At 39.0% G+C, this 23,234-nt stretch overlaps 1 protein-coding gene across 1 annotated transcript in view; it reads left to right on the plus strand.

Annotated features, from left to right (window-relative positions):
• The window catches only part of LOC112056921 (calcium-transporting ATPase type 2C member 1), a 40,555-nt gene extending 17,321 nt beyond the window's left edge, over positions 1-23,234 (plus strand). Inside the window, exons 4-19 of the mRNA XM_052885843.1 lie at positions 1,190-1,346; positions 2,104-2,362; positions 5,873-6,110; positions 7,255-7,386; positions 8,278-8,444; positions 9,034-9,179; positions 9,965-10,167; positions 11,199-11,378; positions 11,596-11,693; positions 12,396-12,483; positions 13,209-13,338; positions 14,295-14,464; positions 14,580-14,743; positions 14,943-15,076; positions 15,819-15,922; positions 16,291-23,234. Of these exons, the coding sequence (XP_052741803.1) occupies positions 1,190-1,346; positions 2,104-2,362; positions 5,873-6,110; positions 7,255-7,386; positions 8,278-8,444; positions 9,034-9,179; positions 9,965-10,167; positions 11,199-11,378; positions 11,596-11,693; positions 12,396-12,483; positions 13,209-13,338; positions 14,295-14,464; positions 14,580-14,743; positions 14,943-15,076; positions 15,819-15,922; positions 16,291-16,427 (2,507 nt within the window). The 3' untranslated portion in view covers positions 16,428-23,234. The remainder of the gene's footprint in view (positions 1-1,189; positions 1,347-2,103; positions 2,363-5,872; positions 6,111-7,254; positions 7,387-8,277; positions 8,445-9,033; positions 9,180-9,964; positions 10,168-11,198; positions 11,379-11,595; positions 11,694-12,395; positions 12,484-13,208; positions 13,339-14,294; positions 14,465-14,579; positions 14,744-14,942; positions 15,077-15,818; positions 15,923-16,290) is intronic.

Consider the following 23,234-nt stretch of genomic DNA (forward strand, 5'->3'; position numbering starts at 1 on the left):
TGTAAATCCACCGCGCACACCACTGCACGGAAGCCGACTCCCCTTACTACGGTATCTTTGTGACCTTCGCAAGGCCAATATTGCAGCTAATATCACATTGGGGCACCGGACATAAAGCATCATTAGCTGAGTAATTGGATACGTCATAGATACGTCGCGTGCCACACTGCCCATTAAACCATCGCTATCAATCATACAATTAACCTTGACCATTCGTGTAAATTGCGCATCTATGTTCAATAGTGAAGATGTTTAATGCTTTCATTGCATTTACGAGTAGGTATATCGGTAATATTATAGACGCGAACTATTTACCACCAAAAGACGCCTCGCGGTTTCGCGAAGTTACCGTCCCCGTGGGATTACGGGGATAAAATATAGCCTATGATATGACACACAATAACGTGGCTTTGTATCGGTAAAAGAATTTTCAAAATCGGTTCAGCGGATCCAGAGATTGTCTTCTTTAAACGCCCAAACTCACAAAACCACTTCTTAATATTAATGAGATGGGTGCGCTTGTTTCTTGTAGTCTGCGGGAGAATGCAGGATTCTCCTCCTTTCTTACTGTTTAAAAATTAATCCAAGACAGATTTTTTCATTATATTTATTATTCTACAAAATACATTAAGCATAACCATAATGCAACACAAACCACAGTTGGTTTAACTGTGCACTGGCTATTATTATTATTAATTATACATTATTAAAAGCTAAAAAACAAACAAAAAGATAATAAAAAATCATTAGCGGGTAGGTGAAACAAACAGCATAATTACAAAGTGAGTGTATCGCTACTGCGACGCTATAGCTGTCCCAAAAAGTATTCCTTCAATTACCGCCTATGCACATTTGTAAATATACTCGCGTCTTTTAAAAGATGATTAGCTTAAAGAGTTTCAACAATGGACAATTCCTTACTAGCCACCATCACGTTAATCTTGTCGCCAACCCGTCCATCGTCAAATGGTGAACCCCCCATGGTCAAATGGTGAACCCCAATTGACAAAAGGCGAACGCCCTATCGTCAAATGGTGAACCCCCCCATGGTCAAATGGTGAACCCCAATTGACAAAAGGCGAACGCCCTATCGTCAAACGGCGAACCCTCCATCGTCAAATGGCGAACAAGCTTTGAGAAATCTTAGTACATATTAAAAGAGGAATAACAAAATAATGTCCATTGCCAGGTTCGGCGGTGGTCAGCATTTGCATGCGCCAGTTCGACGACGCCATGTCGATCACGATCGCCATCATCATCGTGGTGACCGTGGCCTTCGTGCAGGAGTACCGTTCCGAGAAGTCGCTGGAGGAGCTCAACAAACTGGTGCCCCCGTCGTGTAACTGGTGAGATTTCTTATCTATGCTAATAAATATTATAAAGAGGAAAGATTTGATTGCTTCGTTGTATGTTGTTTGCATTGTATTCAATGCTCCGAAACTTCTGAACCGATTTGAAAAACTTGTTGGGAAGTTACACTATCCCTGGGTGCTATATTTTACCTCGGTTAGACAATGATATTAGGCTTTCTTTCTTCCAAAAAATTCTAAGTGAGAATTCTCACCCAAGAGTTAGGAATTTGGTGGCATTACAAGGGGTGTAAGGTACAAGGTTACATGCCTCTGAGAGTACGTTAAGAATTCTTGGCTCGTTGTAATTATTAGCAAAACGCAAAGCAAAGTTCCAAATGTATCTAACAATGCATCTGGGTATGTGATGGGATTGTGTGGGACAAACCTAACGATTATTATATACCTACGACGTCATTAAATCGTACCATTGTGTATGGGGCGTTTTTCTGGAATCCGCGGCAGCGCCGCAAATCTGACCCTTTAAATCACTGTAGCTTCGAAAGTAATGATCGCAGATACACTGTCACTTTTACAAAATTGCTTTACTATTACCATACTCCTAATTTATATACAATTTAAAAAACCGTAATCATCCTTATTACAAAAATATACCTAACATTAAGGATTGCTGCAATCCAAGATGTTGATGAAGATGCAATGTTTGTGCTAGGATTGCTCTTTGTCAATAGGTATCTCGGTTTCCATCAAGACGTCCCAACATTTGTGCCAAAATTTTCAATTTCTCTTTCAGTTTACGAGAAGGCAGCGTCGAACATTTCCTGGCACGGAACCTGGTACCTGGCGACATCGTTCATCTGAACGTCGGAGACCGGGTGCCCGCGGACTTGAGGCTTTACGACTCTACCGACCTCGCGATAGATGAGTCTTCCTTCACCGGGGAAACCGAACCGGCGTCGAAGAGCGTCCTACCAAACAAAGCCTCTGCGGGGAGGGTTAATAAGGATAACATCGCATTCCTTGGCACTCTCGTCAGATGTGGAAATGCTAAGGTTAGTTCCTATAGAACGATAACGAGTCTTTATTCATAGGCGTGACTGAACCGTCTTCAAAGAGAGTTTTGCCAAATAAATCCGATGCTGGGAGGTTGAACAAGGATAATATCGCGTTCCTTGGCGCTCTAAGGTTAGTTTGTATACAACTATTATGATATACCGAGTCTTTGTCCATAGGCTTGACTGGACTGGCAACGAAAACATTCTGCCTTACACGGATTAATAAGATGTTGAAAATCCAAGGTTACTATACCACATTACGAATCATACTATAGACAAATTTCTCTTTATCGGCGAAAGCGAGCTGGCGGTAAAGAGAATCCTGCCAAATAAAGTTGTCAATCCGGGATAGCGTTCCTTAGCATTGTCATCATTTGGAAACGCACTAACTTTATTCACATTGCGTTTTTGCATCTTGAATTAAAAAAAATGTTCCATGGATTCACCGTGTGGGCACAAAATCACGATTTTCTCAAAAAACTACGGTTTGGTACAGGGGATCCTTTAAGACGTGTCAACACTTCCCTTCTCCATTCGTATTGTTTTACCTGCTCAGCCGAATATGCCATTAGATAAATAATATAATCAGTAATCTGTAATTAAATTGTCTCTTAGCTCTTTAAAGGCAAACGGGTTTCAGTTTTAATTATAACTTCCATTTAAGTTGACTCTATTAAGTGATAGATTCATAATTAGTTTCTCGAAGCACTTTAACGCAATCATCTCGCGCGATGGCTCTCGAGCACCCGTCGTTCATTATCAGCAACATCTGATGATAAGGGCTTAATCCACTTGTTGGTTTTATCACAATTTGCTACCAACTTCTACTTCAAGTGTTACAGTTAAGATAACTCATTTGAATCTCTGATTCTGATAAATGTTGTACAAATAAATACGTCTTAAAATTCACATTTACTTAGTATTTTGTAGTTTCTTGCATCCTATTAATATTAAAAACGCGAAAGTTTGTATGGATGTTTGTTACTCTTTAACGCCGCAATTACTGAACCGATTTGGTTGAAATTTGGAATAGAAATAGAGAATAGATATAGAGAAAATAAAACTCTGGATTAACTAACAGAGGCAACTTTTCATCCTGGAAAAATTCAACCTTTTTGCAATTTGTCATGTCACTGTACAGTCACAGTGATACATTGCAAATAGGTTGCCTTTTATAACTGTTATGTAAATTTTATTTTCTTTTACTAATGAATAATAAATGAGATTATATATTTCTAATGCCGGCTCTTAGCTCATAAAGGCTGCATCTTTACTTAATATTAGGTAAAACAGTCAAGGGCTATTTCGCTTTAATCATAAAAAAATCGTCGATGATCGGTCTTTTTTTAACTAGTCACTTTTAAAAAGACAAATCTAGATTCCGTCCACGAAACGAGGTCATCGTGTCATATTTCACGTTGTATCTGGACAATGAAAATAAACATTTATCTTTTAGGCTGTATTTTGTTTTTTGTTCGTGTTATTTTTTGTACGCTTTTGTGTCAAAAGTTTTTTCTTTATTGTAAAAAACATCGCAAACGTGCTATGAGTATGTATTGTTATCTGTTTCATCAATAAGCGATCGTTAGGAGGAAGTGGTATTTGAATTTATTCAAATTTTGAGGAAACGATGCTGAATTCTATATCTTTGTTTTTTTTTATAATCACTCAATCTATTTCCGTTGTTATCAACTTTTATCTTTAAGTAATAAGCGATATTGAAATTTAATTATGAATCTTTTTATGACTAATTGTCTTTTCTTTGTCTTTGCGACAGAGCTTGACCGGGGAAGTACTTAGAATAGTCAAAGAGAAAATTTGTAATAATTTAAGAAAATTGCTTTTAAATGATATCTCATACTATTTTAGAATTTAAACTATCGTGAGTGTTATTCATATTAATTTAATATAAAACGCGGCTAATGTTCTTATTCATGAGCTGGTTCTTGCAACGGGGCGGCACGAACATCTGATCACAACCGCTCGCAGCGCGCGTTGGGAGAGGGGCTGAGGGGTGATTACAAATTTAAATCTCAATCGATACGGATCTGAGAAAGTAGTATTTTTTGAAGTTTTTTGATAATTTCTTATTGGATTGGATCTTATTTATCGCTTCGTAACGTCGTAACGTGTTACGGTGCCACTCTGTCTGTCTTCCCTTTCTCTCACGCATACGGCAGCAGGTTTAAGTTATCGCTACTGTAGAACGTCCGGAGACGCACACGGTTTTTCGTTATTTCAACCAAAATACAAAAGCTAGGGGCTCAGAAGGGAATATCAGGTCATGTATAAATGAAATCTATACTTCTATACTAATATTATAAAGCTGAAGAGTTTGTTTGGTTGAACGCGCTAATCTCAGGAACTACTGGTCCGATTTGAAAAATTATTTCAGTGTTAGATAGCCCATTTATCGAGGAAGGCTATATGCTATATATTATCTCCGTATTCCTACGGGAATAGGAATCACGCGGATGAAACCACGCGGCGTCAGCTAGTTAGTAATATTCGTATAAAATATATTCTTTTACGCATTAATGCGGGTAATTTTTAACGTATATGTTATCAGTGTATCGGAATCTATTGATTTCATTGTGGATTCCATTATTTATTTAAGTTGAAGGTCAGGTTAACTCTGTCAGTCGCTTGTATGTCATCATATTATACGTTAATGTTACTTTGTAATAGTACTTCAGACTGTCGGGTAATTTAATTGATTATGCATGGATACACTTTGTTTAATATTTTTCTCATACCAAATTACAAAATCCCCTTATTTTTGATACCCCATTCGATATAATATTACAAAAAATGTTTGAATATGTCGGCGGAGCAGATTAAATTCCACTTCTGATAACGGAGAAGCCGTAGCCTCAGAGCGGTTTCTAAGCCTTACGTGTCAAGGATGGCAAATACCCAAAGTAACACTATCAATCATCACCGAATCGATCGCTTAACTTACTAATACAGTTCTACCCTCTAACTACAATATTGATACAAGTATAGCGCTGATACTATCAGATGTAAACCAGGATTAACTAGCGTATGGCAGTAAGGGAACCACGAGTGAAATTACTGGCAACCGCTAGTAGCAGGATTAAAGAGGGAGATACTTTTAGTAATGCGCAAATTTCTTTTGGTGCTTCTGTATCGTTAATAGAATATATTTTCTGTATCAGTGGATCAGTAGATCCAGAGATTACCCCCTACAATACTACAAACCTACAATCATCATCATTATCAACCCATATTCGGCTCACTGCTGAGCTCGAGGTCTGGCTGGTGGGAGGCTTCGAATGTGGCAAGCACCCTATCGGCAAAGACATACTGCCAAGTGATTTAGTATTCCGGTACGATGTTATGTAAAAACCAAACGGAGTGTGGATTTTCATCCTATTCCTAACAATATAGATTGTATCGTCACTTACCAGATGAGATTGTAGTCAAGGGCTAACTTGTAAAGAATAAAAAAAAAATCTTCCTATATAATATCTATCTTTTCAACAGGGCATCGTGGTCAGCACTGGCGAGCGATCAGAATTCGGCGACATCTTCCGTATGATGCAAGCGGAGGAGGCTCCCAAGACCCCGCTGCAGAAGTCCATGGACACCCTGGGCGCGCAGCTGTCCATGTACTCCTTCTGCATCATCGGCTTCATCATGGTGGCTGGCTGGCTGCAAGGGAAACAGCTCCAGGAGATGTTCACTATTGGAGTCAGTTTGGCTGTGGCTGCTATACCTGAGGGTGAGTTTCATCATTATCAGCTTAGTTTTACACGCCATAGGACACCGGCCTCCCACCTTATAGGAGAAGGGATATCAAGCTTAGACCCAACATGCTGATCAAATGCGGGCTGACGAACTTAGGGCTCAGACCAATTATTGTATAGGACCTGCCTCGCAAGGCGTTACATTTCTGTCAAAGTATATGATCAACGATCTAATGCGATTATAATATCGATGTTAAATAGTTGTAATCGTGTTCGTCGGTTAAAGAGCTCCGTAAAAATACCTTTTTGTGTAATTGAATTGTGTAAAAAATGGGCAAAAACTTCTAGTTTAGTATAAGATATATACCAAATCTAAGCTCGTTTTCTTCAGAAAATGACAGACAATTTTGTTCGTGACTATGAGTGCGATACAGGTCCTCCTATAATTGGTCTGAGACTTAGGGTGACAATATTTAATGACAGGATCTTCACAGAGAATGCTTTGTACGGAACTCTCGTTGAGCGAGTTCAACTTGCAATTGTCCGTTTGTTACTTGCAGACGCCGCGGAGTTTCAACTTCACTTTTGAAAATCGACAAAATGTATGAAAATAACGAATAGTCGAACCAGTATAACTTGGTTCAGAGCCCTTCTACAACTTTCATGCCATATTAGCTATTGCTCTAAATGGCTAATTCTAACGAGTCGTGCCATTTTTTTTTGTTAGCCGGCACTTTCAAAAAAGAGCCCAGAAATGTATGGAGCGTGAATGATCTCCTTTCTTAAAATTATTTACAAATTTATTTGATTGACACCGGCATGTTGAGATTGTCGTGCTTTACAGCATAGGCCTCCTCTAGAGCCCGCCACACTGATCGGTTATTTGCCTGTTTATTCCAAGTGACACCTGCTGTTTTTCTGACATCGTCCTCCCATCTACGACGCTGTCTTACTTTGTTTCTTTTCTGGTGCCTTGGGCACCAAGTTGTTATGTCTCTTGACTATTTATCATTCTTACTCTCGTCTTCGAATCATATGTCCTGCTCACTTCCATTTCTGCTTTTAATGCACATATTGATGTCTCATACTGCATTAAAAAGTTATGGGTACTAAGATAGCTGTTAAGTTAAAAGATAGTCTTAGTATAAGTATTATCAAGTTACACAAAACTTTTTGCAGGACTGCCTATCGTGGTGACGGTGACCCTGGCGCTTGGAGTGATGCGTATGGCCAAGAGGAGCGCGATAGTGAAGAAGCTGCCCACAGTCGAGACCTTGGGCTGCGTCAACGTCATATGCAGCGATAAAACTGGTGAGTAGACAGAGATACCACCGGGATTTACTGGACTAGGTGCGAGATCATTAAACTATAAGCAAATGAAAAAAAAACAGAGTTTTTTTGTTGTAAAAGAGCTCGTTTGTGGAAGTACTCCGTTTATTCTGGTAGTGGTTGTCAGTGTAATTAGCAGTTGCGGCGACGGTGATTGTCCAATATTTTGTGGTAGAGGAAACACCTCGAGCAGGTCCCAGGACTTGGGTGTGGGTGAAAAAGATCCTGTCAGAACGCTTTATCACTCACCTCCCTTCCCAACGTGTTTTCCATGCCCACACTTAACAATTTGTAATCAACTAGCTGACGCCCGTGACTTCGTCCGCCCTTAGACGTCTTTAATCCAACCCTGTTGTAAAACCCGTTCTTAGCGGATACCTACTCGCTATGGACTGCCTCCCTGCTAAATTTCATCTTTATACGTCAAGCGGTTTTCGAGATTTCGTGATTTCGTGATGTGAATGACCTTTCGCATTTATATATGTACTAGCGGACGCCTGCGACTTCGTCCGCGTGGAATTCAGTTTTACACAAATCCCGCGGGAACCATGGATTTTCCAGGATGAAAAGTAGCCTATGCGTTAATCCAGAGTAAAATCTATTTCCATTCCAAATTTCAGCCTAATCGTTTCAGTAGCCGTAGCGTAAAAGAGGAACAAACATCCTTACGTACTTACACACAAACTTTCGCCTTTATAATATTAGTGTGATTAAGATAATAATTTCAACATTATCGTACAAAATCACTAACGCGACTAGCTATCCCTCTATTTGTAGTCCGTGAGGTGTGGGTATAAGTCCTTCAACTATTAGTATACAATCAAATGCTGATCACCAAAAATATGGTATTTTAAAATGGATGACAATTTCCAGGTACGTTGACGAAGAACGAGATGACAGTGACGACTCTGTCTACATCGGGCGGGCACATAGCGGAGGTGACGGGCGCGGGGTACAGCGCGCGCGGCGACATACAGCTGCGCGCGTACAAGGGGCGCGACCTGGACGTGGCTAGGATGGGCGTCAACAGCATGCTGGAGGTAATTGTAATAGCTCAACGGTAAAGGGGCCACACACGCCGATAGGTCCTGTCTACATCGGGCGGACACATAGCGGAGGTGACGGGCGCGGGGTACAGCGCGCGCGGCGACATACAGCTGCGCGCGTACAAGGGGCGCGACCTGGACGTAACCAGGATGGGCGTCAATAGCATGCTGGAGGTAATTTTAAAATCTACTCAATATGAAACTTCAAACCATATCACAAAGCTATTCATTGTATGCCACTGCAAGTAATTAGCCATTGTAGCACTCGTCATATTGTGCAATTCAGCTTCGTTTTATTTAACAAAAATCATTCCTGCTATAGTCTGGCAAGTTCGTTGAGGACACTCCCATAATATGCGGGCGACGGGGGGACGACTCCCGTAATATTCATAAATAAACAAAGAAATAAACTCACCAACATACTCACCAAATGAGATCTTGACTCGTGGCTGACCACGAGCTTACTTCAATAAAAATAATAAAATACAACCGATATTCATGGCTTGAATTAATACATTATCGGCTTAGCACCTCCTTTTTGAAGTCGGTTAAAAATAACTAATTCCAAGCTGCTGTCCACCAGGTGGGCGTAATATGCAACAACGCGGTGATACGCGACGACGTGTTGTTCGGGCAGCCGACGGAGGGCGCGCTGCTGGCGTGCGCCATGAAGAACAACATGCACGAGCTGCGCGACCAGTACACCAGGCTCAATGAGATCCCTTTCAGGTAAAATTAGGCTACTGCCCCATTAGTGAGTTGTGTTGATTTGGGTCTATATGCGCAAATCCCTGACTTCAAATATAATATTCAAATAATAAAAAATCACTTTTAATAACAAATGTTGAGTAAATGCCGTTGGCTCCCTGCGGGACCAAGACGACGACACCTGGGAAGGGGTTGGGCGAGCACAGAAGCATCGCCTGATGAGACCCGAAGGCTAAGTAAAAACAGAGGACTGAACGGCTCTTTAAGGGCGTCTCCTATGAGACTCGGACTTCGGCTTAAAGGGCCATTCGGGAGGGTGTAACCGTGACCTGAGTGAATCAGTACGGACGCCCCCGTATCTTGAGTTTTGGGACGTCTCTGCTTAAAGTTAGGTAGTTAAGGTTGGGAGTTTAATTGCAAGCCTCAACCAGTAGTTGGTTAGAATTGATGGCAGCTTTGTCAAAATAGTTTTAAGAGAGCTGTTTCATGTATTTGACTATTGTCAGTAATTCTAGATCTCTATGGAGATCGTTATTGCGTACAAACCACGACGCGCCCGTGATTTGACGCAGTAATCGATTTTGTAAAGTTTTAAGGGTCGCTTTGGGACGGTGGGCAAACATTACACTACAGTAGGTTAAGATCGGACGGATCGTGGTTTTGTAAAGCGTTAGCCCGCTGCTCCAGCGCGTGCCTTTTTATTGATATTGTAGAGGGACTTGTTTACGCCGTTCGGAATCATTCGGCGATGACGTAGTTCGTTGCAAGTTGTTTTGCGCCGATATATAATATAATATTGTCAACAGTTCAGAAACCAAGATGATGGTGGTGAAATGCTCACCGAAGTACAACGACGGCAGACTGAAGGAGGAGTTCTTCGTGAAGGGCGCCATAGAGAAGGTGCTGCCTCTGTGCACGCAGTACATCGACAGCGCGGGCAACTACGCGCCCATCACTAAGGAGAAACAGGCCGACTTCCTCAACGAGGCCTATAATATTGGACGGATGGGTAAGAATGTTAAATTGGTTATTTGACTACCTTACACCCTCCAGGGGGTTGGAATGGCGACCTCCCACTAGACGGATCGAGGACATCAAGTTACGCGCCCATCACTAAGGAGAAACAGGCCGACTTCCTCAACGAGGCCTATAATATTGGACGGATGGGTAATAATGTTACATTGGTTATTTGACTATTTTACACCCCCAAGGGGTTGGAATGGCCACCCCCTAATAGCTAGTCGTAGATGGACGGAGGAGGAAGGGTCTTATAAGTTTAACTTGTGTCTCAGTTTGTCTTTACGTGCTCTTGATCGGATGAACCGATTTTCATTTAGTCATTTCTGTTTGCAAGGTTTTTTTATCGAGAGTATTTTATGTTATGCTTTATTTAGTGGTTTAAAAGTTATGAGGTGTGGACTGTGGAACGAATAAATAAATTGATGAATTAAGAAATCCAGATTATACATGGGATGGATGGATTTGTGTATTGCAAAATTATTATTGCTGACATAAAAGTCGTTATTCTAGGTCATGTCAAGGGTTTTTCAATATTTTGAAATTTTACTTGTCATTTATTTTGCATCCAACAGGTTTTATTAACTGTCATAACTTTGCAAATTAAGCATATCTGTTACTTTAATGAGTGTAATATAATAAACAATCATGAAGTTGCATACTTGCTTGCACAAGCTTTTTAACTAGGGTTAAACTACAGATTATCATCATCTTTTACCTTGTCCCACTTAAGTAGGGTCGGCAAATAAAATCAATCTCTACCATTCCCTGTTATCATTTGTCAACTTATCATCTACCTTTTACACACATGTCCTCTCTCACACACTCCAACCATCTATTTTTTCCTTCTCCAAGGTTCCTCTTCTATTGTGTCCTTCCACTTGTAATATCAACATGCTTCTGGTAATATGACTTTCATCCCTCCGCATCACAGGTTCATACCAAGCTAACCTTTTACTCCTCAATTTCTTGTTCACTGAACATACAGATTATATAAAATAACAAACCGTTTTCTATTTGAAGGTCTACGTATAATAGCCCTCTGTCGCGGAGCAAGCCTGGAGTCGCTCACGTACACCGGCGTGTGCGGGGTGTGCGACCCCCCGCGCGAGTCCGCCAGGGACGCCATCGCAGCGCTGCGCCGGGCGCAGGTGCAGGTCAAGATGGTCACGGGGGACGCCAGGCCCACCGCTCTAGCTGTCGGTGAGTTATAATTAACGTCGTTTCGTCGTGATGGGACAATATAGGAGCATATTGTCCCATCACGACGAAAGAGAGCGATTCGATTTTGTAGCAATTGGTCAGCAGTATATCAGTCTCTTATCGCAAGATAGGTCGTTGGCGCATACTAGGAGTGCAGAACTGTAGACTATAGATAAGGTGATCTCATGCTGATTCTGATCTCGTATGTCTCCAACAGCGCAAATGGTCGGACTGGACGTGTTGCACTCGCAGTCGTTGTCGGGCGAACAGTTGGACGCTATGTCGGACGACGAACTGGACGCTATTATTGATACAGTGAGTATATACCTATGCAATATGAATGGAATATTTAACGTAGAGAAACTACTGAAAGGAATGTCTAAACCTTAACTGAGGTTTCTGTAGCTCACATATTGCAAATAAAGAACACACATATGAAATTGAACTCATTTATTACAAATTAGAGTCACAAATTACAAACAATTTATAATTTAAACAGAGTTGCGAGATTTGGTTATAAAAAATCATTTACAGCACAAAATGTAAAACTAAACACAATATTATTAAGAGTTTTAGATCAAAAATACAATTTTTACTCACAAGATAAGAGCTCCGCGCTAAAAGTGTATTAGGAAAACTAGAGAGGCTAAACTAAAGCTGGATACAGTTAACAGATAGGTAAACATTAATTAATTATATTCCTGACCAAGATTCTATTATTCTATTCTATTTAAAATATTTATGAATTAATACGAATAACTATGAACTTCTCAAATATTATAATATCTATGTGCGATCGATGTGAATGTTCTGAGGTTCTTTGTCTACGCTCCTCGATTTCAGCGACTTGAAATTGCAATGTAAGCTCGCAAAAGGAATGTTTCTCCCGTTTTATTTGATGCTCCTATTGGTCGTAGCGTGATAGCCTATAGCCTTCCTCGTTAAATGGACTATCCAACACAAAAATATACCTTTTTTACTATTAATTTGTTAAATATACAGTAATGAATGTTTTAGGTGACAGTGTTCTACCGCGTGACTCCTAAACACAAGTTGTCGATAGTTAAATCACTGCAAAGGCTCGGAAACATTGTAGGAATGACAGGTGAGTTAAATACTTTCTTATTCTTTCTTATTTCTTCTTTTTCCTTACTCACCATTTTTAGTACATATCCTTAAAATTTAATAGACTGTGTACGTTTTGCAATTATCGGTTAATTTTATTAGTAACGTTGTTCTTATTTATCCATCTAATTACGCAATAATTAATAGGACTTTATGATTAAAGTTACCTTTGTTCATTCATCTCTGTGATTCTACAAAAATTATAGGATAACTTTATTAATAATGTAACCTTTCGTTTTCCATCTCTTGTCTGTAATTATAGCAGAATATGATTTTTAAATTTACCTTAGTTTATCTCTTTTCTGTTATCATAAGATTGAACGTGATTATTAAAGTTAGTCTACTTATCAGTCAGCACTAGACTTTGAAATTTTTGAATTTTAATAATATTATCTTTCCTTGTTCTTATTATTAAGAGTCCGTAATAGCCCAGTGGATATGACCTCTGCCTCCGATTCTGGAAGGCGTACATTCAAATCCGAATCAATTCATTTAAGAAATTAAATATCACGTGTCTCAAACGGTGAAGGAAAAACACCGTGAGGAAACCTGCTAAGAATTTTGTGATTCTCTACGTGTGTGAAGTCTGCCAATCTTTGGGCCAACGGGTGGACTATTGGCCTAAGCGCTCGAATCTCCTCTCAGAATGAGATTCTGAGAGGAGATTCGAGCTCAGCAGTGGGTTGACAATGATGAATTATCCAGGCGACGGCGTCAACGATGGCGTGGCACTGAAGCGCGCGGACATCGGCATAGCCATGGGTCGCAACGGCACCGACGTGTGCAAGGAAGCCGCTGATATGATCCTGGTGGACGATGACTTCGCCACTATTATGTAAGTTTTATACACTAGTCGACGTATCATGTGAAATAGACAAATTTCAACCAATATGCAGCGCAACCGGAAATATCGCTATCTCTATTTTTGCGTTGGGACAACGAATACTCCGCCGCCATTCGGCATTTTGTCTACTTCTCTTCGCGAAATATGTCATTGGACGCATGCTAGGCGTCAAGGTTTTATGTCAATAGTGTATTGTGACGATTGCAATGTAATTAAAAAAACTGATAAAAACAATTTTGCGTGTGAAATTATTATTTGAATTAAAAAATTCGTACAATTTTTAAAAATATTTAAAAAAAATAACGTGTTGCAAGATAATCCTTACTGAATGCATTACAAACAAGTATATGTAAATTTTAGTGTTAAATTGCTTTACGGTGCATGGTAGGAAAAAGCTCCCAAAAGCCAAGAGGGGGAACTCTTTCCTATACAAAATACATCATATATGTGTGCCGTTCTTATGGTATAATAAGAGGCACCTGAGGAGTACCTAACGCACAATCACCATATTATATTGTCTTTATAATTATATACGAGTATGCTCAGACTAATTATTGTATAGGACCTGCCTCGCTAGACGTAACTTTTCTGTCAAAGTATATGATCAACGATCTAATGCGATTATAAAAACTGTCTCTATAGAATCGATGTTAAATAGTTGTAATCGTGTTCGTCGGTTAAAGAGCTCCGTAAAAATACCTTTTTGTGTAATTGAATTGTGTAAAAAACTGACAAAAACTACTAGTTTAGTTTAAGATATATACCAAATCTAAGCTCGTTTTCTTCAGAAAATGGCAGACAATTTTGTTCGTAACTATGAGTGCGATACAGGTCCTTCTATAATTGGTCTGAGCGAGTATGTGTCACTTCTTTCAGTCACATCCCTTTCACTCTCCGTCTTAACATTCTTACTCTGTTCTGATATTCAAACTTGTCATTGATTTCAGTTCAGCCATCGAGGAGGGCAAGTGCATATTCTACAACATCCGCAACTTCGTCCGCTTCCAGCTGTCCACGTCCATCGCGGCGCTGTCGCTCATCGCGCTGGCGACGCTGATGGGCGTGCCCAACCCGCTCAACGCGATGCAGATACTGTGGATCAACATCATCATGGACGGTGAGCGTTGTGTCGTCACTCACGACATCCGCAGCTGCGTCCGCTTCCAGCTGTCCACGTCAGCGAATCTGGTGATTCTAATAGCAAGTTCTAAAACTGTTTATGTCTTCACCAGGTCCCCCGGCGCAGTCGCTAGGAGTGGAGCCCGTAGACCATGAGGTGCTCCGGCGAAGGCCGCGCGACACCAAGCGGCGCATCATCTCCAGGTCTCTGCTGCTGTCGGTGCTGCTGAGCGCCGCCATAATCATCGCTGGCACGCTCTGGGTGTTCAACAGAGAGGTAATGCCATCTACACACGACACACATCATCTTTAGGTCTTTGGTGCAACCGCTACAATATGGGTATCAAATAACCTTAACACAACAGTGACGTCATTTTAAATCCCATATTATGGCTCAGCAAAAGGTTCTTGAAAAATGTCTTTTCTAATATGAATATTATCAAAATGTCTTTTTCTTATTAATTTATTGTCTACAGATGTCAGACAACAAGATAACTCCGCGCGATACGACGATGACCTTCACCTGTTTCGTTCTTTACGACATGTTCAATGCGCTGTCGTGTCGTTCGCAGACCAAGTCCATATTCCAAGTCGGATTCTTCTCTAATAAGTAAGTTATTCTCCTCTCACTGTCTTGAAATTTCTTATAAGTTTCTAATATTCGTCTTTTAATCTAGTTTTAAGGGTTTCTAATATGTAAGTAATTTCATTATATTTCTTATATGCTTTATTTTCACACCACCAATCAAAGAAACGAACAATATTACAGACAAAACAAACAATATTACAGACTAATAACGAAGAAAACACACGACTGAAGTAAAACTTCTTTTAAAATAAAAAATAAAGCGCCATCTATGAGCCTCAGGCATAACTGTTTCGCAAAAGATTGTTGACGTGTACAAAAAGGCATTGTTTCAAAGTGCTCTAAGAACGCCATCTATTGGTAGTTTAAAATAACGAACACTGTTACACTATGCCTGTAGATGGCAGGAAGCATCGCCCGATTACACTTTTCGTAACGCATTCACTAACTTACTCAAGCAAGCGTGCATAAAGTAGTTTTATTTCAACTTTGTTGGTATTTAACATTGCGGAGCATTGTGAAACTTATGTGCCTAATAATAAAGTCCTTCGCAACACTAGTCGAGTTAGTTCTTACAGATTATTATTTTTTTTTTAAGAATATTTGCCATATTTTTATAATATAATTATATAGCGGTTGGACTCATCACCGAGGGGTGGTGGTTTCTATTGTCGTACCCACTCCTAGCACAGTTTTTCCCGAATACTTGGAGGGGAATGGGACAAAAAGGTATGGCAAATAGTCATTAAAAAAAAATGTTATACAGGATGTTCCTGATAGCGGTGACGTTGAGCCTGGTGGGGCAGATGCTGGTCATCTACTTTCCGCCGCTGCAGCGAGTCTTCCAGACGGAGGCGCTCACTGGACATGGTATGTTCTCACCCTTAATATACTCTTCATCATCGTCATCAGTGGATGGACCACCGTTGGACAGTAGACTATTTGTAAGGGCTTTTGAGCATCATCATAATTTATACCATCATTGTCAGACTATTTTAAGGGCCTACTAAAGGACCTGGCTTATTTCCTGATAGAAGAGAGGATGTGGTGTAAGCAACATAAGCTGATCACTTTCCTCTTGACTCCTGATGAGCAGTTATTTCATCAGCCCGCCTGATCCAAAGACCAACAATGCTGCTGTAATGCAAACATCTGCCACATAGGCTAAACAATAAATAATTTTAAATTAACAGTATTTTGTTGTTTGCATATGTTAAAATAAACATTTTCCATTTCAGATCTCATATTCCTAGTCTGTCTCACATCCAGTGTGTTCATTGTGAGCGAAATCAAGAAGCTCATAGAGCGCACACTGAAGAGGCGCTCCTTCGGAAACTTCTCGACGAAGGCCCACGACGCGTTGGACTTCGTATGACACGAGCCCGAGAGGAAAACGCAGTAGGCGGCGCGTCTTGTCGCTGTGACGTCACGCGTGACAGTGGAGCTCACTGTGTCACCACACAACACGACACCAACAACAGAAGCGACAAAAGTAACATTCGCTTAGAATCAGAAGTGGGATACAGTGAGAACCAACATGTCACAGTTCACAACGTCAGGGACATTTGCAAAAGTGTTGTTTGCGATGTTCCAAAAATGGAACACAGTGAAAATGTGTGTAAAGTGACACAGTGTTACTGTGAAAGGGATGGTGTGCCTAAAGTGAGCGATGGAAGTGAAAGTGAATTGTTTAGTGAAAACTGTAGGTGCGGTGAAGTGTCGCATGGCGGACCACCGTTCGCGATTTATGATGGAAAAGTCGATATTCCTATTTGTTTGTAATTAATGTTCTACAACCATGGAGTACTTATAAGGTTGAGTGGGATATATCAATGGAATCTTAATGAGGTGATACTGACAGCTGGCATAACCTTCTAGTCTGTTAAATAAATAACTAAGGTAGTTATAATGAAAAACAACTTTCTTTTGAATTTTCAAAATTTGATTATCTCTGTGACAATTCAACCGATTTTCATGCGATTAGTGTTGGAGACAATTTTTTGAGTCTTTGATTGAGGAAATACAGTTAGGATAGCTGCCTAGAGCCTCAAGATGTCGAGATCACATGAAAACTCGATTTTATAAAAATGCAGTAAAATCATCTTGCCTACTTAGTAGTATATTACCTTATAATTACTCTGGTAAATGAATACCAGTTGTGTTGTCTTCTCTCAGTATTCAATATGTTTTTAAATTAATTTTATCTTTAACCTAAGTGATATCTTGTAGAGTAAATATTTACGCTTATATTTTTTTTTGATATGAAATAACTTTTTCGGCACTGGCCTGTTTATACTTGATAGTACACTAATTGCTGAATATATTTCGAATGACGTCATTAATTATTTCAGTGACGTCATTCGAATTGGAAAATTAATGTTTAAATAAATGTTGTTTGTGAATTTAAACCTGCATTTTTGTGTATTGATTGGTTTTTGTAGGGAAATGTAATCAAGTAATGATAATAATTAGTAGATATATATTTAAAAAGTACAGTTTAGAATATAGAAAGGTATAGTGGGCTCTCAGTACTTCTGGATTTCTCACCAGTAGTATAGGTTTATTATAATAGATCAATTTTTTAAAAGACTTCTTTGTATACTACTAGATAGCTAGATTTTCTTACTATACAGATTTTAATGTACGAAATGGTTCAAGTTTAGGTAATAATTCTGTTTAAATTCCATATTTAGTCCGGAATAGCCTTTCTAGTTGTATATTCTAGTAGTATACTTGATGTGGTCTTTATTTTTTTTTAATAAAATGATTAATATCTTTTTTAATAGCATTATTTAGCACGCTCCTTAAAAAGTCAGTGATGTTTTACAATAATTAAGGTATCTGTAACTATAGTACATTTATCTCTAATCTTAATTGACTCAGTTATTTAACATGTTAAATACAATCATATAACACTACTTAATGCAATAAATATTTATATATGTGTATAACACATTCATAACTTAGTAGAACATTGACATTTTGTAATATCTGTATTTAACATGTTAAATGTACTGAAAATAATAAATCTATGGCCGTAATATCGTGATTTTCATTTTAAAATTTTCATTAGGTGCTAAAGTTTACTCAAAAATAAAGGGTGAAATATCTTGCCGGCGCACACCTGGCTTGGTGGCCATAATTGGCCTACCTATCTGTCATGATGGCCATATATGGGACATGTGTACCCATCTAAATACGCACTGGCCTCTAGGGTTTGTGAGGTCTGGAAACTAGCCTAGGGATTCGTTGGGACTGGAGTATTTTTAACATCTATCTATTGAAAGTATGTTATGGGCTGTGAAACTCAAGTTGGATTGTACTGTCAGGAATAATATAATAAGTATAAAATCATATTTAGTATATTCAGAAAAGTTTCTGCATAGCCAAAAAAAATATTAATTGATATAAGGTTACACCTCATTATAGCCACCCTGCCTTGTACTGCCTCGCCTTGTGACGATTGAGTACACCTTCGGCCGTTTTCAATAACCTATCTATCCGCAATTTCGCTTACTAAAGGTAAGAAAATCTATCTTTCTGTTCTTATCTGCTTCTTAATAACCTAATGACAGATAGTTTGACTGTTACTGATAATCAAGGATAGCTATCTATCCGTAATCTTGGGTAGGTTATTGAAAACGGTGGTTAGGCTGGTTTCATAGTTACGCTAACCGCCTTCGAGGGTGTCAAGGGTGACTCGTAAACGCGATGATGACTCGCACGAAATGCGATACCAAATACTATGAAATCAGCTTATTTATGCCATAAATAAATATGCTTATTATACAGTTTAAACAGCTTTTAATTTGTCGGTATAATTTCAAACGTTACGAGATTTGAGATAAAAATAACTCTAATCGCAGAAGGCGATGGTGCTCATTGGGTGCTGGGTGAATGTAATAAGTTATGACTTGATGACACTAATGTGTAAGTAAATTGGCCTCTATGAACTCTTTGAAGTAGTATTTTCCTTATTGATTACCTGTTTTATATACTGTTTCCACTATATGTGGGTGAATGCCATTCAATATTTCCTTAATTGTACCAACCATAGAGAAATTTAATTATGTTAAAATAATTAACTTATGATATTTTATAAATCTTGACATATTTTAGTTTTTGTAGGCTATGCTCGTCCTATGAATTTATTCGAATTTAATTTTTATATAATATAAAAATTTAATTAAAAGAAATGTAAAATTTATAACTTATAGTATTGTATCGTGTATGTTTTTTCAGTGAAAAATGTAATGTGATGAACTCATATCTTAAAGTATTAGCATTAACATGTAATTTACACAATTTTTATGACATAATATATTCTGTAAGTAGTCATGTCACCAATAGGACCGTCAACTTCATAAATTATAGTCAGCAATTTCTGTTTTAATGATCATGCCCCACTTATGATGCATTTTGAACAAAGTCCTGCAAAGTGTTCCACATGTGTCACACGATAGCCATAAATGAACATTTAGAAATATGCACGGTTTTGGAATAGATAGTCAATAATATTATGATGCACGTAATTCGCTGATGCAATATTGTTATAGGTATCATGCAATGTACGTACACAGTTTTTGAACTCCAAAATCAAAATCAAAATTCATTTATTTCAAGTAGGCTCAATTTACAAGCACTTTTGACACGTCAGTTGACTATTTGTAAAGATTCTACCACCGGTTCGGAAGGCAGGTTCTGCTGAGAAGATACCGGCAAGAAACTCAACAGTTGCTCTTTTGAAATGATTATAACTGTTTATTTATTTATCTGTAACATATCGGTTAGCGTTCGAAGCGCGTTCATTACTCAAAAACATACATTTACGCGTCGAATTTAGAACCTCTTCCTTTTTGAAGGCAGTTAAAACGACAGATCACTGTAGTAAGACCGAATCAAAATATTGATATACTTATAGTGCCTCCGGTATGGCTTACCACTTCACTTACTGTATGCGACATATGTGTTCCACATATGGTACAGAGTCAATATAAGTTGTGTACAAGTGTGAACAATTGATATAACCTCTCAAATAAAACTTTGCACGTTGCACTCTGGTTACAAATCATGTATGCTGTAAATTGTTAGCGGTGTGCAATTAATGTATTAAATATTATGAACAAAGTGAACCGATTTTGTGACTTCAATAGACAATTCGAATATCTAAGTATAAACGCTAATAAATTATTTTAGATAAATATAGAAATGTTAAGCTGATCGCACATCAAATCAAATCTCATTTTATTTGTAATCCATAAGAGCCTCAATAGCTCAACGGCAAAGCGGTCGGTCTCGTCGGCCTCATTGGACTATTACGCACTCCTAATGCAGTCTTTCCCGACTAGTTGGAGGGAAATGGGAATTTAAATATATGACAAATATTCTTTTTTTCTTTAAAAAATAAAGATGTGCGATCTGTTTATTATTATTCTACAGACCGACCAAGTCAAATAGATGTATGATGCCATTCAAATAAGATTATAAAACATATATGAACACATGCGGACGCCCGCGACTTCGTCCGCGTGGATGTAGTTTTTCACAAATCCCTCGGGAACCATGGATTTTTCGGGGATAAAAAGTAGACTATCTGTTAATCCATGCTATAATATATCAATACCAAATTTCAGCTAACTCGGTTAAGTAGTCAAGGCGTGAAAGAGTAAAAAACATTCATATCATTAAAATCATCAGTTTTCGGAAATCTCGGGAAACCATGGATTTTTCGGGATAAAAAGTAGCCTATGTGTTAATCCAGAATAATATCCATTTCCATTCCAAATTTTAGCCAAATCTCTTCAGTAGTAGCGGCGTTAAAGTGTAGCAAACATACAAACATCCAAACATCCATACAGACTTTCGCGTTTATAATATTAGTAGGAAGTAGGAAAGTTTGTAGACACCTCCAAAGATGATCTCCGTGGTGGCTTTGGAAGGTTTTAAGGGTCCGGTATAAAGAGGTTTTTTTATTATTTTAAAATAAATATTCACTAGAAAGTGTAACCCTAAATTGAGAAGCGTCGAGTTGTTGTAGTTGTTTGACGGCCTCTGTGGCGCAGTGGTATGCGCGGTGGATTTACAAAACGAAGGTCCTGGGTTCGATCCCCAGCTGGGCAAATTGAGATTTTCTTAATCGGCCCAGGTCTGGCTGGTGGGAGGCTTCGGCCGTGGCTAGTTACCACCCTACCGGCAAAGACGTACCGCCAAGCGATTTAGCGATCCATATACTCCATAACAAGTTAGCCCGCTTCCATCTTAGACTGCATCATCACTTACCATCAGGTGAGATTGCAAGTCGAGGGCTAACTTGTTAAGAATAAAAAAAAAAGTATACATACATAAATATATAACGTAAGTAAACAATATTGTTCATGTATGTGCACAGTGGAGTAGCTAAATTCGGATAACTTTTTGCGGTGATTTTGTAGGCACGAAACACATCTATAATATAAAATATCGTTGGCAAACACTTTACATGCGTCTGTTTGGCTTGGTAGATTTACTCTCTAAGATAGTAGCATTTGCCTCCCTATTGTTAAGATATCAAATATCTCTGTCATAGACTATCTGTCGATACTATTAAATGTAATAAATATTAAAATGTTCGTGAAAAGTTTACACAATTTAATTGGTACTTACTTGTAGTATTTTATAAAGTTTACTATTGTGTGATACTTTTTCTTGCAACTCATCAATTTCAATTTAGAAAATGTTAGTCTTTTTCTGATTGTTTGAGTGCCGCTGAGATTCTGGATGTACTCGTTGGCGTGCATAAGGTTTTAACTAAGGTATGCAATATAAATAAAAATTGGAAAATTCTTTGTCCCAATTATGTATTCTGTGCTCCAACATAGGTTTGTATTGAGTCTTTAGAGTAGGCAGAGCATTTTTGCATCTATGAAGTGCGCGCCACTAGCTGTTCTCTATTCGAGATAATTTCGAAGTCGTCGAAGATTCTGTTATTGGATATTCTGTTATTTGTGTGAGGTGGCTGTAGAAAGAAGCATGTATACTGCGAAACGTATATACGTTAAAAAGTTCTAACCGCAGGACATCCGATCCGTGAAACTGATCGTGTGTTGGTCGGATCAGTTATATTGGATGTCCTGCCGTTAGCGCTGCAGGCACATGGACTTATTGGATGGTTAGTGGCTAGCATAACGGATTGATGGACGAGAGACGAAGCGCGGGGAGGGTGATCCGCTGACGGTGCTCCGGTGCGAAAACAAACAGTGGTCTATAGTAATGTGGGACGTCGATTCTCTTTCTACAAACGCTAACGCTTCTAATATTAAACAATGTGTGGGAATGACATGTTGACGGCCTCCGTGGCGCAGTGGTATGCGCGGTGGATTTACAAGACTGAGGTCCTGGGTTCGATCCCCAGCTGGGCAGATTGAGGTTTTCTTAATTTGTCCAGGTCTGGCTGGTGGGAGGCTTCGGCCGTGGCTAGTTACAACCCTACCGGCAAAGACGTACCGCCAAGCGATTTAGCGTTCCGGTACGATGCCGTGTAGAAACCGAAAGGGGTGTGGATTTTCATCCTCCTCCTAACAAGTTCCGCTTCCATCTTAGACTGCATCATCACTTGCCATCAGGTGAGATTGTAGTCAAGGGTTAAGTTGTAAAGAATAAAAAAAAAAAACATTCTTTATCGACAGGTCACGTGGTCGAATTTGTCATTCGCATAAATTTATATAGTTTACGAAGCGTTAGCGTTTGTAGAAAGAAAATCGAAATGACACATGGCTACAGGGAAATGTTCCATGAAAATCATTTGTATTGTAGGTATGGTTGATACTGGTGCGTGCGTGTTTCTCTTGTGTTGTGACCTCATGCGTTACCACAACGTACAATGCGTTAATCCTTTGCGACGACGCAATGCGACGCATTAATGAGGCATCGCCCTAACTGAAGGTTCTTTATTGAAACAAACCTTCAGGCTTAAGTTTATACACACACGCACGCTTGGTCCTTCGTTTTACCACTACATACAAAACTATACGGACTTCCCTAGATTGTACCATTATTGCATTGCAAGTAATGTTTGCACAAAAAGTATTACATAATCAGTGAACTCTTTTTAAATCTTCATGATATATTGTATTGTTTTCAAATCTGTATCTACTTAATGTAATTAGGGAACATCGTGTGAGAATTATACTTGTTAGAAATTGTA

This window comes from Bicyclus anynana, chromosome 15 (genome assembly GCF_947172395.1).
Source record: "Bicyclus anynana chromosome 15, ilBicAnyn1.1, whole genome shotgun sequence".
NCBI lineage: Eukaryota > Metazoa > Arthropoda > Insecta > Lepidoptera > Nymphalidae > Bicyclus > Bicyclus anynana.